The sequence below is a fragment of the Phascolarctos cinereus genome, unplaced genomic scaffold (genome assembly GCF_003287225.1).
Source record: "Phascolarctos cinereus isolate Bilbo 61053 unplaced genomic scaffold, phaCin_HiC Scaffold_2;HRSCAF=192, whole genome shotgun sequence".
Taxonomy (NCBI): Eukaryota; Metazoa; Chordata; class Mammalia; order Diprotodontia; family Phascolarctidae; genus Phascolarctos; species Phascolarctos cinereus.
In genome coordinates, this window is record NW_027555625.1 from 11,193,541 (window position 1) to 11,206,146 (window position 12,606).

The 12,606-nt window shown below is 50.3% G+C and overlaps 1 protein-coding gene across 1 annotated transcript in view; it reads left to right on the top strand.

Moving 5' to 3' along the window:
* SLC4A5 (solute carrier family 4 member 5) overlaps positions 1 to 12,606 on the top strand; it is a 118,881-nt gene that overhangs the window by 93,112 nt on the left and 13,163 nt on the right. The window contains exons 16-20 of the mRNA XM_078149225.1: positions 2,085 to 2,146; positions 6,267 to 6,467; positions 7,632 to 7,745; positions 7,859 to 8,020; positions 10,603 to 10,781. Coding sequence (XP_078005351.1) covers positions 2,085 to 2,146; positions 6,267 to 6,467; positions 7,632 to 7,745; positions 7,859 to 8,020; positions 10,603 to 10,781 — 718 coding nt within the window. The remainder of the gene's footprint in view (positions 1 to 2,084; positions 2,147 to 6,266; positions 6,468 to 7,631; positions 7,746 to 7,858; positions 8,021 to 10,602; positions 10,782 to 12,606) is intronic.

Below are 12,606 nucleotides of genomic sequence, written 5' to 3' on the forward strand. Positions count from 1 at the left end.
AGAGAGATGACAGAGACAGAGCAGGGAAGGAGGAAGAGAAAAGGAAGAGAGGGCTGCCAAAGGAAGTGAGAGAGAGGAGGCCCCCAACAGTGGTGCCCCCTCCTCCTACCTCACTCCACAATGCCCTATAGGGACCCTCAGCCCAGCGCAGGTAGAACTGTCTTTGTTTTTCCAAGTCTCAGTTTTCACACCGAAAAATATCATACTCCCTGTTGGCCTTCAGTTTCAATCAACAGGAGTTTGTGAAATGAAGACTTTCATCGAGGTTGTCACAGCCATGTTAGAATTACAGACGTCTCAGACGTTCCAGTCAGCTCTCCCGGGAGAAGGTTGCCTTCCTTCTGTCCTTCTCAACTGCTGACAGGAGAGGTTTTCCCAAATGCCCTCAGTTTCCTCACCTATGAGATTTTTTGTCTAAATGATCTCTAAGCCCCTTATGGCTGGAAATCTTCTGCTCCTATGCTCTTGACAGTAAGAACAGGGGTAAATCATAATTTTCTCTGGGATTTACTGTTTGCAGAGGCCTGTGGCATGGCTACCCTCAAAGCCACCAAGACCGAGCTTCAAGCCCAGCCTCTAACATAACCTGGTGGAGTGACCCTAAGCCAGTCACATATCTCTTCGTGTTCTAGGCAGCTCTCTAAAGAAGGGGCTTATCTCCACCTGCAGAGGGAGGTTCCCCACTAGGGAATTCCCTATACTCACGAAGCCAGAAGCCCAATCTTTATGTCAGTCCCTCTACAGCTTTTAGAGAGCCCCTCATATTTAGCCCTGAGCTAGGCAGAAATGCACCATTACTCCCATTTTACAGACAGGAAAATGAGGCCCAGGAAAGTCATAAGATCATTCATTTCAAGCTTGCAGGGATCTCTGAGATCATCTGATCCAACTTCCTCCTTTTCCAAATGAGGAAATAGGTCCTTTGAGGTGAAGGGGCTCCACTGAAGTCTCTAGAGGAGCCAGGCCTCAGAACCACATCCTCAGTACTCCTTCCACTCCCCCAAGGGGAGGTGACTGGTCCAGGTCACACAGCTAGCAGGTGGAAGAACCAGGAACCCAGGCTGGCTCTCGTGATCCCCAGGATGGTGGAGGGGGCTTTGGCAACCTTCACTCGAGGCATCCACAGAAGCCATGGGCATCCTTGTAGCTGCGTCCCCAGGCCCTCAGCCCTCCTCCAGAGCTAGGTAGAGTCTTTCATTCTGATGACCCAAAAGGCAGGGCCTCAAACAGTGATTTGAATTGCTGAATGCTCCAGGAAGGCAAGGGCAGGTGACAGAGCAAAGCTCTTAGGCTGACTGGTCATTCGCCTCTCAGGGAGGGTTTTACAGTTTACAGAGAGTTTTCCTCCCAACCAGCCCGTGGCTGCTAATGCCCGTCTCAGGCTCACCTGACTTATCAGGACACTGAGGCTCAGACAGGTGCAGTACTTGGCCGTGGCCCAACAGCTGGTAGATAGCAGAGCCAGGAGGCTTCTGACAAGCCAAGGCCCCTCTCTGCCACTGGAGTGCTCCAGGCCTAATTCATCCCCTTGGGTGCCATGTGCCATGGTCTTCTCGGAAGCCAGGATCGGCCCCGCTGTCCAGAAATGGGCTCAGTGACCCCCCGGTGAATCACCCAGTGCACCGTTCACAGGGAGACAGAACAGCTGCCAGTAGACCTGGGTGTCCCACTAAGGGCTTTGGCATCGGCCTTCACCCCTCAGTGTCCAGCAGGAGTTCACAGTTATTGGTGGGCCAGGCTCGTGGAAGCCAGTGAGAAAATCTGTGACCTCTGCTCACACCTCTCTGAGCAACCCAGGGGCCCAAAGCCGGACCAAAAGAGAGGAGATGAGGCAAAGCCCTTCACCAACCTTAAAACAGTATAAATGGGAGCTCTTAATAGTGTTGTTATTGTGATCCTTATTATTATTATCAGAAAGATCTGGCTAAGAGAGGCCCCAAGGTGTGAGGTCTGACAATCGGGTCTCTCTGGAGTCCTGGCTCCAGAGGGCCGTGAGGGGACAGCTAGGATGCTGGGAAGGACAGGGGCACCCAAAAGCTGCCCCTCAGACACTGCTGACCCACTCACAAATTCATTTTCCACAGCAAACACAACCACGTTCAATGCTTCAGCTCCGCTGGTGCCGAACAACACTAACATTTCTCTGGTAAGTGGTTTGTTTTCTCATGGCATAGGCTGGCGCGTTCAGTAACAGAGACAGAGACAGACCGAGACAAACAGATAGATGGAGAGAGACAGAAGGGGGGAGCAGAAGGAGGAGAGAGGGAGAGGCAGAAAGTCCTGTCAGATCAAATACCTTGCCCAAACCTAAGTTAACCATGTGTATCCCATGCCCCTGGTCTGCGCATCTCCTTGTGGTCCTCCCAGAAAAGAAATCTGCGTTAGCTGAGGCAGCCTGCTCTTGAGGAAGCCCTCAGGATCCCTTTTCTAGATGTTTACTAAGCAGCCCTTCAAGGGTACATTCGAGGATTTTGCCAGGAATCAGAGTTAAGCTCACTGGTCTATAGGCTGGAGACTCTACCGTCTTCTCTTTTGGAAGGTCTGGCCCACATCTGTCCTGCAGGAGCCCCCCTGTGCTCCCCCAACTTTCCAACGTCCCTGACAGGAGCTGAGCCAGTCCAAAACTGTGGCACATCTGGGCCTGGTGACTCAGACTCAGCAAGGGTGGCGGGGGGCCTTATACCAGCTCTCTGCTTACTCCATTTCATCTCTCCATTGGTTATCTTTGTTTGGCCCTTGCCGAACCTGTGACTTAAAAAAAAAAAAAGACTTTTTGTTGTGTTCAGCATCTTTCTATTCTGCTATTCGACATCTAATACAATGGCTCATTCAGACTCCGAGGATTCAAACATACAATCCATTTAATAAAAATATATTCAAATACTTCTTGGTAAAAAGCAATTCCCAAGGCAGTTAAGGAGGAGATCAGTAGGGAGAGTTCCCTGGGGTCGCAGGAGCTTCCTGCTGAAGCCCCAAAACTTTTTCTATTCTTCTTTTTCAACGATCCACCTCAGCCAATCCTGCCCCCCACGTCCCAGACTGACGCAACTTGCTTCCTTGCTCACAGCAGCCCCAGGTGGTATAGAAGCAAGGAGAGAGGAAGAGGGTGTTAGCACCTGCCTCCCCAGTTCCATCACTGTCCTGGCCCACAACAGCCCCCCTCCCCAGCCCATCCTCCCCACCAGCCTTCCTGACATTCTGCTTCCAGTGCCACACCAACGTTTTGGATTCATCCTCTCCAACCTGCCCTTGCGCCCTTCGTCTTTACATGAGTTTTAAAAATCTGTTGGTTGGTGAGTTGCCCGTGCATTCACGTTAGTCCCTTTTGACAAGTTCTCATCGGAATTGCTCATCAGACAATGAATCCAAGACATTTACTAAGCTCCATGATTTGCCAAAGGGTAGGAAGGTGATGCAGTGGATAGAGCACCAGCACTATGGTCAGAAAGATCTGCATTCAAATCTGGCCTCAGACACTTACTAGCTGTGTGACCCTGGGCAAGTCACTTAACCCCTATTTGCCTCAGTTCCTCATCTATAAAATGGGGACACACTGGAGAATAAAATGGCAAACCATTCTATTACCTTTGCCGGAAAAAACCCGTGGATTTGTGCATGGGTTCATGTAGAATCGGACATGATGGAGTAACAAAAACAAATGATGTGCCAGGCACTAGGGATATTAAAAAAAATTAGTCTGCCCTCAAGAAGTTTATATTCTACTGCTACAAAATAATTATTGCAAAATTTGTATTTCTGTCTTCAGAATTTTATTCTTGAGACCCTCCCATTCCACCTGGACTGACTTTCTCTGGAGAACTTTAGTCCATGAGAGTCTATCTTTTCTCTCGGTCCTTTGAAATCTGCCCTACCAGCACTGAGCTTGCACATCAGACTGTGTCTGCCTTGCGTCTCCTTTTCTAACACAAATTCTAAAATACAGCAGTGACTTCCCCCCAGAGTTTCTATCACTTCCAATCGAGCCACCTCGAATTCCCTGCTGGCGAGAATGAGATCGAGCCACTTCCCTCCCTGGTTAATTCACCATTTGGATGGTGGCATTACCATTAAGCAAACCAGAGAATAATGATCTCTGGTCCCTCTGGCAGGGAGAGTTCCAGCAAATGTACAATTATTGCATCCTATTACATAATGCTTCTGGCTTTTAACGTGCTTCCCACATGCCTTCTCTATCTCTGCCTTCTGTCCGGGCGGTGTCCAATGACATCACTCGTGTTTCTTTCCCCGTCTCTTCACCCATGCCTCCCCTATTCAGTCCCTGGATTTTCTCACATAAGCATGTATTTTAAAAATATACATTATTCCCCATTCCTCCCCCTCCCGCCCACCCCCCAACTCCATTTTACCCATCCTATCCTTCTCTTTCTCCTTGAGGTATACTCTCTCAGAGCCATCTCACCTAGATTTCCTGGGGGAGTCTAGGGTGGTTAGAATATGGCTAAGCTGGTGGTAAGCCCCTCAGCTTTTAGCATGGATGGTCATAAGATGACAGACTCAGTACTCCATATTCAGTTGTTTTCAGCTGGGTAGGTCATCTCAGAGTGCACACTCTCCTGGCATGTCTGTTATTGTTCGGTCACCCCATTTGGGGTTTTCTTGGCAAAGACACTGGAGTGGTTGGCCATTTCCTTCTTCAGCTCATTTTCCTGATAAGGAAACTGAGGCAAAGAGAGTGAAGTGACTTACCCGGGGTTACACAGCTATCTGAGGTATCTGAGGCTCAGGATGATAAGTCTCCCTGACTCCAAGTTCAGGGCTCTGTGCACTATGACGCCCCCTAGCACCCTGTCCTGGCATAGCCCTAGAGAATCCTAGGGTTAGATGAGTAGCTAACTCTCAGGTTCTATGTTTCTCTCCTCTGCATCACAGGGGACCTTGCTGATAGTGGGATCTCAATAAATGTTGAACAAATGAAGCTTTCTTTTCTGCCCCCTGAGCATGCGTCTGGTGTCTCCCCAGACCTCACTTATTATACTTCTGTCTCTACTGTGTCATAGCCACACAGTAGATTGAAAGCTTCTTGAAGGCAAGCAGGGACCACAGCATCAATAAATGTCTGATGAATTGAATTTGTTTGTGGCAGGAGCTTGCTACCAAGCCAGGGAGGAATGATGCCAGCCCTCAGTGAGCAGCTCTGTGTGAGGAGTAGACATCAAGGCTGAAGGTTCTGCTACACAAGGGCATATTCACGTGGCAAGCCAAGTAACAGGGATACCGCCGAAGGAGCTCAGGATGTGCCTAACGCATAGGAGGGGCTTGCTAAATGCTTGCTCAGTGAGCACGTAGTGCACATAATGTGATAGGATAACCAAAAGGCCAACATGCTTTGGGGCCCCCTTGAGAGACATGGCATCCAGGAGGTGCGAGCCCCCGTCGGGTCCAGCCACATCCGCCGCAGTTTTGTGTTTGATTCTGGGCTCCCATTTTGTCAAGAACCCTTACAAGCTATAGACTAGAGAGGAGCCTGAGGAACATATTCCAACAAGCATCTGTAGAAGGAAGTGGTCAATCAACAAGGCTTTATTAAGGGCTTACAATGTGCCGGGCTCCCCGATCAGCCTGGGAATGGTCAGTTAGAAGGAGAAAGAAGGACGGGAGCCGAACAGAATGGTGTCCCCACAAAGAAGAGGGATTAGACAGCACCTGGCACAGAGCAGATGCTTAATAAATGCTTGCCAACTAATTAATTCATTAGCCACAGATGGTACGATTTGGGCAATGGGTAGAAATTTCTATTTAGGGTAGATTTAGGCTCGGTCTAACATTGAGAGCTGTCCAGGAGTGAATGGGCTGGCTACCTCAGGAGGTACGGGAAGGTGGATCTCCACTTTCCTGGCCATCTTCAACAAAACTTAAGGATGTTGGGACAGGGAAGCTTCAGAGGAGAGTCTTCATGTATGTGTGCTGGATGAGACAGCTTCTGAGGTCCCTCCCTTCCCACTCAGAGATTTGTTGAGTTGGAGTCATTGGAAGATTTTGGTAAAGGTGGTGCCATGGTCAAACCTGAGCCTTAGGAAGCTACTTTGAATAGCTGAGTAAATGATGTTAGAGCAGGATTGTACAGAAATGGGAACCGATGGGATACCATTCCTTAAGGACCCACCAGGAATGCTCCTAACAATGGGAAAGGTCTCCTTCTAGGAGCTGGGGCACCACCATCCCAGGGCAGGATGCATGGGCTGTATCTAGAGGTGTGCAGGGACAGTACAACTCTGATTCCTTCTTTTCTGTGCTTGAACTCCAAGGACAATCCCCTTAACCTGACAGCTCTGGACTGGTCTCAGCTGAGCAAGAAGGAGTGCCTGAGGTACGGAGGGAGCCTGCTGGGGAACTCCTGCCACTTTGTCCCAGACCTGGCACTCATGTCCTTCATCCTCTTTTTCGGGACATACTCCATGACCCTGACCCTAAAGAAATTCAAGTTCAGCCGCTATTTCCCTACCAAGGTAAGAAGCCCACCTGTGATGCACTACCTCCTGGGGTCTTTAGATTCTGAAGTGGAGACTTTAGGCTGACATTCTGTAAGCAGGAATCCCAGTGGCCCCTGGTGAAAAGAACACTTCACTTAGAGATGGGAAACCAGAGACAAAAGCCCACTTCTGCCACTAATTCATCATTATTATTTTTTTGACCATGCTGGACAAGGTTATCCAAGAAGGCAAAATCCAGGACATGTTTTCACAGACCATGAGGCAGGTGACTGATCATCCCACTGACCTCTGCCCTGGTGGTCAGCCCCCTTCCGGAGCAGTGCGTTCACCTCCAAGATCTCCACAGGCTACAACTTAAGGAAGAAGTCAGGCAGATTAAATTTAATCTGATAAATGTAAAGCACCTTGGGCTTAAAAAAAATCAACTTTACAAGTATAAGATGGGGGAGACAAGACGGGAGAGCAGATCCTAAGACAGAGATCCGAGGGTGCTTGTGGATTGCAAGCGCAGCATAACTTAACAGTGTCAAAATGTGCTCAGGCCTTCTTAGGCTGCATTGAGAGAGGGTCCAGGTCCAAGCTAGGGAGGTGCCAGGGTGGGAAAGGATGGGAGCCCCAGACACAGGCCCTGCACCTTGGCCGTGTCCAGAACTGAACACAATATTGGACCTGTGGGGATCATGAAGATACTCTAACTCTCCTAAGGGAGTGGGGTGGGCTAGCCTGGAGAAGGCACAATTTATCTCTTCAGGTGTTGGAAAGATGACCTTGTAAAGAGATTTCGCTTGTGCTGCTTGGCTCCAGCAGGGAGAAGTAGGAGCAATGAGTATGTTACCAAGAGGCAGTTATTCAGGGTGTCCAACTCTTCGTGACCCCTTTTGGGGTTTTCTTGGTTTGCCGTTTCCTTCTCCAGCTTATTTTACAGATGAGGAAACTGAGGCCCAGAGCATGGCCTGCCCAAGGTCACTCAGGCAACAAATGATGGAGAAAGGATTTGAACCCATGCCTTCTCCAGGGACGTTTTCCTCTTGATGTAACACCCTAGGCGAGTGCTCAGGGGTGGGCAAGGACACCGTGGTCAGAAGTCCCTGCGTTCTTGATTCTGGCCGATCCCCAACTGTCCAGCCGGGCTCACCCAGCTCCTACCTCTCATTTAGGGCTGATGTGCTCTCTCCTTAGCTGCGGAAGCTCATCAGCGACTTCTCCATCTTCATGTCCATTCTGGCTTTCGTGGCCCTCGACAGTCTCTTTGGCCTCAATACTCCAAAGCTTCAGGTGCCCACAGTTTTTAAGGTAATGCCATGAGGGAAAAGGAGAGGAGGGGGAGGAAAGGTGGGGCCTGGGAGCCACGGCTTCCTGGGAAGGGGGAGAGGGAGGAGTGACTCATGGTTTCTTCCCTGCTCCAGCCCACCCGGGTGGACCGAGGCTGGTTCATCTTCCCCTTCGGGAAGAACCCCTGGTGGATTTACCTAGCCAGCACCCTCCCCGCCCTGCTGGTGACCATCCTGATCTTCATGGACCAGCAGATCACAGCGGTCATCGTTAACCGCAAGGAGAATAAATTGAGGGTATGCTTGTAGGGGGCGCTGAGGCACAGGCAGCCAGGAGTCGGGTGGGCTTGTAGCTACGGAGCAGGGGAAATCGAGGGCTCATTTCCTAATTCTGAGGCAGAAACGCGATGTCTGGCCTTGAAGGGAAGGGGGGAGGAGAAGCATTTATTAGCCCTCTACTGTGTACCAGGCACTGTGCTAGGAACTTGAACTACAAAGACAAGCAGACAGCCTGTCCCTGCTCTCAAGCTGCCCACAGCCTACAGACTAAAGTGGTGGGGTGGGGGGAAACCTGGGGCCTCGAGGCCTTTTGACCGAATCCAAATTTTACCAAACAAAGGCCACGCCTGGGGATTTAGAAGGCCTCACACAGGTTCCCCGCCCCTGGACTAAAGTCTTTAACCTGCGTTAGGCTAATGATGCTCACACCACCTCTCTCCCAGAGGTATTTGAGGATGGGCAGCTAGGTGGCATAGTAGATAGAGAACCAGCCCCAGATTCAAGAGGACCTGAGTTCAAATCTGGCCTCAGACACGTAACACTTACTAGCTGTGTGAACCTGGGCAAGTCAATTGACCCCACTGCCTAGCTAAAAAAAACACAGAGGTATTTGAGGAAAGCATTTTGTCAGCTTCCATGGACTCTTGAAATATGCACTGCTGTGATTATTTTCTAAAGGCAGCATGTTCTAGTGTATAGAGCCTAGATTGGGTTCAAATCCTGCCTCTGATACCACCTGTGTGATCCCTTAACTGCCTCAGTGTCTACTGTGTTACTCTGGATGAGTCACTTGACTCTGCTTGCCTCAGTTTCTTCATCCATAAAATGAGCCGGAGAAGGAAATGGAAAGCCACTCCAGTATCTTTGCCAAGAAAACCTCAAACAGGGTCATGGGGAGTCAGATATGACTGAAAAATGACTGAACAACAACAGATCTGCCAGGGTGGTTTGAGAAAAGAGTGAGAGCATGTAGGTGGAGTGTGTTGTAAACACTGAAGGCTAAGGTGTTTATTATAATTTTAGATTTTAATTTATTTTTTCAATCAACAAAAATCCACTTTCTCTGCCTCCCACCTCCCCCTCTACTGAGAAAAAAAGAAAAACAAAACCCCTCCCGGTGTTCACTCTTACTATTTACAAATTCACTCCCTCTTGGAGGGAAAGTTGTAGGTCTCCATCCCCACTGGACACAGGAGGTTTGAAATCAGAATGACGGTGTGCATCCATGGGAGCTAGTCCAGCCAAGCTCAGTCCCAGGGCAAGAATTTTCCAAAGGAACCCAGGAATTCTCTGCCCCAAGTTATCAGTGAGGACCCCACACACAGACAGCCCCTTCTCCAAAAGGGAAGCTCATATCTTCCTGCCCTTCTGGCTTTGAGCCTCAGGCTCAGAGGAGACCTTGGGGCAAAGGTGAGTCAGGTCCTCTAAACTGGGGTGAGCTGTCCCCTCACTCCTTTAGGCTTGTCAAGCAGGGAGTAAATGACCACTTGGGGAGGCTATGGAAGGGACATGTGTTCTGGTATGAGCTGGGCTGAGGACCCTTTCTTCTAGGAGAACCTTAGATTTCCCTTTCCCCAAGGAACTAGGAATTCAGGTCAAAGCCTGACCAGAGCTTGGTTGGGTCCAAAACCCACAAGGCCATCCCAGGATTAAGCCTGAAGCAGTCCCTGGCCCCAAGAAGAGCAGAGATCTGTGCTAAAACAGATGGACCCTTCCCCCTAAAGGACTATGCAATCAGGAAACAGCTCCCACCCCCAACCCTGTCCTCACCTCCTGCTCAGCCCTGAGCTGGCTTGGTCCCCTGGTCCAGGCTCATTCTGCCAGGCCAGGTCAAAACCAAATGGGGCTTTCTGGGATTGGGGAGGATGGTTCCCTGGGTGAGCTACAATTGTAGCTCACATTCATCATGTTGTAAGATGCACTAATACTACTACTAATAATAATAATAATAATAGCTAGTGTTGATAGGATATTTTATAGTTTGCAAAATGTTTTATATATGTGATCTCATTTGATCCTTGCAAAAACTATTGGAAGTAGAATGATCCCCATTTTACAAATGAGAAAACTGAGGCAAAGAAAAGTTAAGTGATTTGCCTAGGGTCCCATAATAAGTATCAGAGGCAGGATTTGAACTCAGGGTTTCCTGGCTCCAAAGAGCAGTCTATCCATTATACCACCTACTTGCCTTCAAAGCTGTGTGAGTTAGCTGAGATAAGTACTATTGTGCCCATCTTAAGGATGAGAAAACTGAGACTCAGGGGAGTAAAGGTTGCCTAAGAATACCAAGCTAGTGGGTAGCCTGGATTGGAGCCCCAGCGTCCTGCCTTCAAGCCTGGTGAGCTCACATCACACTAGGTGGCCCTGTGGGCTCAAGAAGCCCAGGACTCCAGCTGGCTCAGCCAAAGTCCCCGAGAACCATGCCCAGGCCACAGATGCCTCATGAGCATCGGCCTTTCCTCTAAGTCAGAAACAAAGATTCCTTCTGTGAGTCCATCTGGAGACCTGGGACAGTGACAGGGGGATGAGAGGGGCCTGGAACAGCTTGTGGCCTGAGAACATGGTGGCCCATGCTGAGGTGGTCCCTCTTCCTTCCACAGAAGGCTGCAGGCTACCACCTGGACCTGTTTTGGGTGGGCATCCTCATGGCTGTGTGCTCCTTCATGGGCCTGCCCTGGTACGTGGCTGCTACCGTCATTTCCATAGCCCACATCGACAGCCTCAAGATGGAGACGGAGACCAGTGCCCCCGGGGAGCAGCCGCAGTTCCTGGGGGTGAGGTAGGAGAAGGCATTGGCCTCAGAGGGGGAGCCCAAAGCCTCTTGGCCAGGCCCCACAAAGAGGGAGAGCGGGCATGGGAGAGAGAGCTGCACAGACTCTGAGGTCGGGGGCTGAACAGGCTCCCTGGTCACACCATGCAGGTCCATGCCTCCTCTGTCCTTTGCCTACAAAGACAAAGACCACATTTCGTAGCTTGGCATTGAAGGTTCTCTTAAACTACCCTACACAAGTCCCCTGTTCTGTGCCAGACAAACTGATCTCTTACTTTCCAGCCTCCACACATTTGATCACACTATTTCACTCCCCCTCCTCTCTCCCCCCATACACCTGAAACTTCCCTCACACCTACTTGGATCATACCCACAGCCAGCTCCGACCTCCTTGAAGCCTTCTCTGGTTACCTGGGAAGGTTTTCTTTCCTCTGAAATCACACAAGAGTTCTACCTGCCCCAGCACAGACCACCCAGGGATATTGTGTGGTCAAGGACCTTCTCCTGGGTAAGTTATCTGTCTCCCCATCCATCAATCAGCATCTATGAAGCACCTACTATGTATCAGGTGCTGCACTAGGCTGAAGGGATACTATGACCCACATGACAGTCCCATCCCTGGAGCATTTTGCCTCCTATTGGCCGAAAACACATCCACAGATAAGAATACAACTATAAAGTAATTAGTGGGGGGCCATGAGGGTGCCCCCCAAGTGGGTCCAGGTGAGTCCACACACCCTTAGACATTGCTTGGATGGATTCTGGACAATGAATGTTTGTGAAGCATCCGTCTGAGCAGAGCTGAGCGGGCCCTCTGCGAGCTGCCAGTATGGGAATGAGACGCCAAAGCAGATCACCATAAGACACGACATTCCATGAAATGTACCCAACACAGTCCTGGGAGCTCTGATCTCCCTGGGCTCTGTTTCCCCTCATGGCCATCCCACGGTCACTACTTATTAAGCACGGCCCACGTGGCTGGTGCTCCACGAAGGTGTTCCTTCAATGCCTTCTCATCAGGGGACCGAGGTGATCCCCCAGTCTCAAAGGCTGCACCAGAGGGGTGCTGCCATCAGGCGGTACCCAGAAAGCCAGGAGAGTTTCCAAGGCCAGCCCAGGGTTGGATGGGGCTACCTCAAGGACCAGCATAGCCATGCTAGCCACAAGCTGATGCATCTCCAAACACAGCAGATTCCAAAGCTGGAGAAGGGCCATTAGCTGTGGGAGTGGAAGAAATAACACCTGAACAAGGTCATAGGCCACTTCCTGTCCTGAAAAGCCCCTTGGTAACCTTCCTGCCTCCCACAGAGTCCCCTTCCTATTAGACCCCAAAGATGGGGAAAGGTCATTGTCTCCAGAAGGCCGTTTAAATATTAAAAATGTACATCTACAAGAGAGCGACGCCCCACTCCTACATCTCCTTGTGAGATGAACCCAGATGAGCCTGGTTCTCCAATACATCCACACAATGTGGACTGGCAGATTCTCCTACCTGCACCTCACCTGAGGCCCAGCCTGGCTATGTTTGGAGACTCATCAGTGTGGCCACAGGGTCACATGTCTTTCTGGCGACAACCACCTGAATTCCCTTTCATTCCATCCAGCACCGCAGCTTCCAACCCCTAACTCAGGTCTTTGAGATATCTCACAAAGCGCACTGGTCAGTTCAGTAAACGCTGATTATATTCCTGCCCCACACTTACCCGTCCAGGATGAGAGGTTTGTGGGAGTAGCTAGCTGCAGCTGGGAGAGCAGGGAGCAGGGCCTGGAGGGAAGGCGGGGGTTCCTTGAGAAGATCACGGTGGCCCTATGGGGGGAGGGAGCAGTGAGTGGG